Below are 4,031 nucleotides of genomic sequence, written 5' to 3'. Positions count from 1 at the left end.
CAATTTCTACATCTTAGAACTGGAGCTTCTGGATTGAACCTTCCATGATCGCCAAAAGAATCTCCTTTGACCGAAGGTGCTGTTGCAATCGATTGTTGTTATGCTGAGGACTAAAACTTCTTCTCTTCGAAGCACAAAGAGGGAGAGAGGTCTTCCAGCAAAGTAGCTCCTTGTGTTCTCCTCCTCCTCCTTCTTTTGTTGATGATGACGAAGATGAAGGATGATTCTTCTCATCAAATGGAGGTTTGACTGCTGCTGCAAATGGTGGCACACGGAGAGACAAAGCGTATGATGGCATTGTAGGTTCAAAGCATGTCTGCTGGCAGACGGTGGCACATGTAGGAAGAATGGGTTGATCTCCTTCATGGAAGCTTGAGAGGAACTTGAAAAGAAAGAGAGAAAGACTCTCCCTGAAAAGTAACAGTAACTATATCCTCTTCTACTCCTATTACCACTATTTTTTAAATGAAAGTACCTTTAGAAAATGGCCTAAAATGACCAACAAGTTGCTAACTTTAGCCTTCCTACCATCAAACTTGGTCCAAGACTCCATTAATACTCTAGACCTGCAGTCCTTATGGTCCAAAAATCCTTGATAACTCCATTGCTACTCCATGTCATGTCTATACCTGTGTACCTGTGGCTCTTAGATTTGTGTGACTGAAAAGGGATAACTGAATGGAATTTTAGCCAAATGGATCAAGATATGGCTCTGATACCAATTGTCAAGGAGAGGACTGGGGAGAGAGAAAGAGGAGAGAGAAGATTGCAGAAGAGAGAGAAGAGAAGCAAAAGAGAGAGAAAGAGAGTGACGAGGAGAGAGAAAGACTAGAAGAAGAGAGAGAAAGATAGAAAAAGAAGGAAGCCATGAAAATTGGAGAGAGGGAGAGAAGATGAAGGAGACTTGTTATTATAATCTCATGAGGAAAAATGTCAAGTCCCTTACATCTTATATACCCACCAATGTAGCAGTTATTTTCCTCCATTATTTTATTTCCGTATTCCCCGTTTCTTACATCACAAGCCTTGAAATTTATCAAGGTGAGAACAAGACTATAGAAGGTTATTAATGATTGTGTATCACTTTTGGATATGGCAAGTACAATCAATGCCAAGCTCGACCCAATAGTGGAGACAATATCTACAAGAGTCATGGGCATACTAGCCACCACTACTAGCCATCACCGTGGAAAGAAGAGGCATTACACTTGCTAAGTTTGATGCATATAAGCCAATGCACTAAACCAACTTGGGGATTGTAAAAACAATTGTGGAATTTAGAGCAAATTTGTCAATGCCTATTGATAAAGATTTGTCAAATTGAGAATATTCAGGAAAGTACCAAAAGTCTCGGTGAAGAATTGTGCCATGAAGATTGATAGAGTCAACAAAACGTGGCATACCAACATCACAAGAAATCAGTTCGTGGACATGATATTAGGCATTTGGTCTCTCAAAATCCCACTCAAAGACAAGTTGTTTGCATGGAGAGTGGTGATGGGTGCACTAATCATAGGCAAAACTTAGCTGAAGAAAGGCATAGTTGATTGTCATTGTAGTTATGGGGAGGAGGAGACACTAAAACATGCCCTTCAGGATGGGTGCAATGCTCTCCCAATGTGGCATGATGTATTAGTCAAGCTAGGGATTCATGTCAGCAAACATGAGGCATTTCTATTTTGTTTTTTTGGGCATTGGCAATGTAGCTTTTGGCCTGGCTCTATATGGTTTTCAACTAGTTCGAATCCTTTCTTTGTAAATCATATGGGATGCTAGGGCTAAAAGAGTTTTGGAAGGGAAAAGAGTAGAAATCAACTAGGAGACACTTCTCTTAGAGGTCGAATGGCTTCTTGGTATGCCTTGTTTTTAATATTTTTGGGTAAATTGGATAGATGGAAGCTGGCCAGGATTTTAAATTCTATTGGCTAATGTCCCACTTTTGTAAATATATATATATATATATTATTATTATTATAATACAAGATCCTTTAGCGTCTAAGAGCACGCAATGTAAGCTATTTATTATTTGAAAGGAAAAGAAAGCTAATTATTATTATTATTTATTTGGATAAAGTCATGTGTATCTAACATTTGTAATATGTGCCATTTGAGAAAGATGTTCAAATGTTGCGAGAACTCGGTAGGTATCTAAACCCACAAAAGCAGTAAGACAAAGGGCATGGGGACGGAAAGAGAGGGAAGCCTTACAATGTCGTGTGCCGTAACAGACTGAAGCTCTGGAGTCTGAACACACAAGCGGAAGAGGAGGAGGAGGAGGAGGAGCAGAGAAACAAGGACTAGAAAGGAGCATGAAGATTAGTCGATCTAATCTGGCAGAGCAATTGAGGGACTACCAGCTCCGATCGCAGCAGAATTGGGCCACGCTTGCGTTCTTCTCCTCCACAGCACACGTCTCATCGAGGTCCTCTCTCTCTCTCTCTCTCTCTCTCTCTCTCTCTCTCTCTCTCTCTCTGTTTCCTGTTTTTCTTCACCCCCCCCTTATCTCTCTTTCTGTGCAGGGGCGATGCCGCCAGAGCTAGCCTTTGGGGCCTCCTCTTTCTCCTCCTCCTCGCGCTGGCCATCACTTCCTTCTACCTCGCGTTCTCCCGCGTCTCGTGCGTCTTCCTCTTCCTGGCCCTGCTCGTGCCATCGTCCCTGAAGGTCGTCCGCCAGACTAAGCTCGCCAAGAGAAGACAGAGGCGGATGCTTCTCCCGCTTTCCATGTGAACGTACTGTGAGGAGGGAGGGGAAACCCTAACCCTAGCAGAAAACGCAGTTTTCGGGATACTGGTCTTAGCCTTCTCGGATGGATCCACACAATTTTTTTCCCATTCTTGTTACTTGTAATAATAAAAACATGAATAATTGTTGAGTTTCTGGTGCCGGCAAGCATCTGTATATGCCACCATCCAGGGTTGATTTTTCATCAAAAATTGATGGAAAGATTTTGCCCTTCGGCCATGTATTTATAGAAACGAAGAAACGTGCCAACAATTAGGTCTGTAGCGTCTGTCATTATGTGAGTGAGGGCAATGGCAGCAATCGGAATTTTAGAGTTTTGTATGAGATGATCAACCATTGAATGTGTCTATTAGGCACGCATCAACTATGCTCCACATGGGTACCTTAGACCTTTTGGAAGCTGCACTTGTATTTATAACTGGAATAGCTTCTCTCGACAGAGGATTGTGAATGCTGGGCACACCTTAAGTAATGCACCCAATCTTGGTTGCAATATTTGGTACTCTATGCCTTACTTTGGTTGTATGTACACCTCAATTTACTTTGGTTGCAATTTGTAAGAACTAAAGGTGCATGATGTCATTAAATTTTGCTATGTTTTTGTTGTACCCTGCTAGAGCCCCCACTTAGCTAGCAAATGGATTTTTTTGTGCTCGGTTGCACCTCTGTGTGTTTTTTATGGGGCAGGTTGCAGTGTTTTTTATGGGGCGGGTTGCATTGTTCCACTAATCATGCAAGCTTACTTGCAAACTCTGGTGTAGTCATGTTGCATATACTCAATGGCCAAGATTTGAGTTCACCTTGTGCATGCTTCATGTTGTTTGGTTTCTCAAGTTTTTTGATTTTCCTTCGTGGAGTAAACCAGCTAATTTCTTAGAAAGAGGCTAATCTAGTTAACTCTAGATACATACATGAGTAGGTAACATTATATATTGGCGTGAATGTATGGCCACTCTTTTAAAGAGGGCATCTCTTCAAGCTTACATGGGGTACATATGTTAGATCTTCTAAGTTGAGATGGAGGTGTTAATTGATTCAAAATTTCCAACTGATGTTCCAAGGATCTAGGCCATACAACAACACTCATGGATTTAAGTATCCCTTAGGGTTGATTACCTTACATGTGCAAGCACTTCGATAGCCTCATATTTGAAGGCCTAGAACCTATGGATAGACAATGGATATTTTGTTGAGGTGGCCATAAAATCATGATGCATGTTGCTAATGTCTTGGGAAGTACAAACAATTCATGGCCGTGTGGAATTGAAATGATAGTGTTTAGGAGGGGG

The 4,031-nt window shown here is 41.6% G+C and overlaps 1 protein-coding gene across 1 annotated transcript; it reads left to right on the top strand.

Moving 5' to 3' along the window:
• The first annotated feature begins 2,144 nt into the window (after window positions 1-2,144).
• LOC148037584 (uncharacterized) lies at window positions 2,145-3,303 on the top strand. The gene is made up of 2 exons (XM_087677331.1): window positions 2,145-2,422; window positions 2,520-3,303. Exons 1-2 carry the CDS (start codon window positions 2,310-2,312, stop codon window positions 2,725-2,727), a joined length of 321 nt encoding a protein of 106 aa, XP_087533457.1. The 5' UTR covers window positions 2,145-2,309; the 3' UTR covers window positions 2,728-3,303.
• The last annotated feature ends 728 nt before the right edge of the window (window positions 3,304-4,031 follow it).

Source organism: Lygodium microphyllum, chromosome 4, assembly GCF_053477565.2.
Source record: "Lygodium microphyllum isolate KBCC chromosome 4, Lygodium_microphyllum_v1.1.10, whole genome shotgun sequence".
Lineage (NCBI taxonomy): Eukaryota > Viridiplantae > Streptophyta > Polypodiopsida > Schizaeales > Lygodiaceae > Lygodium > Lygodium microphyllum.
This window is presented reverse-complemented; position numbering and strand designations above follow the sequence as displayed.

Excerpts from the sequence above, each read along its gene's own strand:
- LOC148037584 (XM_087677331.1), top strand. The coding sequence starts at position 2,310 with ATGAAGATTAGTCGATCTAATCTGGCAGAGCAATTGAGGGACTACCAG. Across the intron at positions 2,423-2,519 it reads ACAGCACACGTCTCATCGAG|GGGCGATGCCGCCAGAGCTA; the intron begins GTCCTCTCTCTC and ends CTTTCTGTGCAG.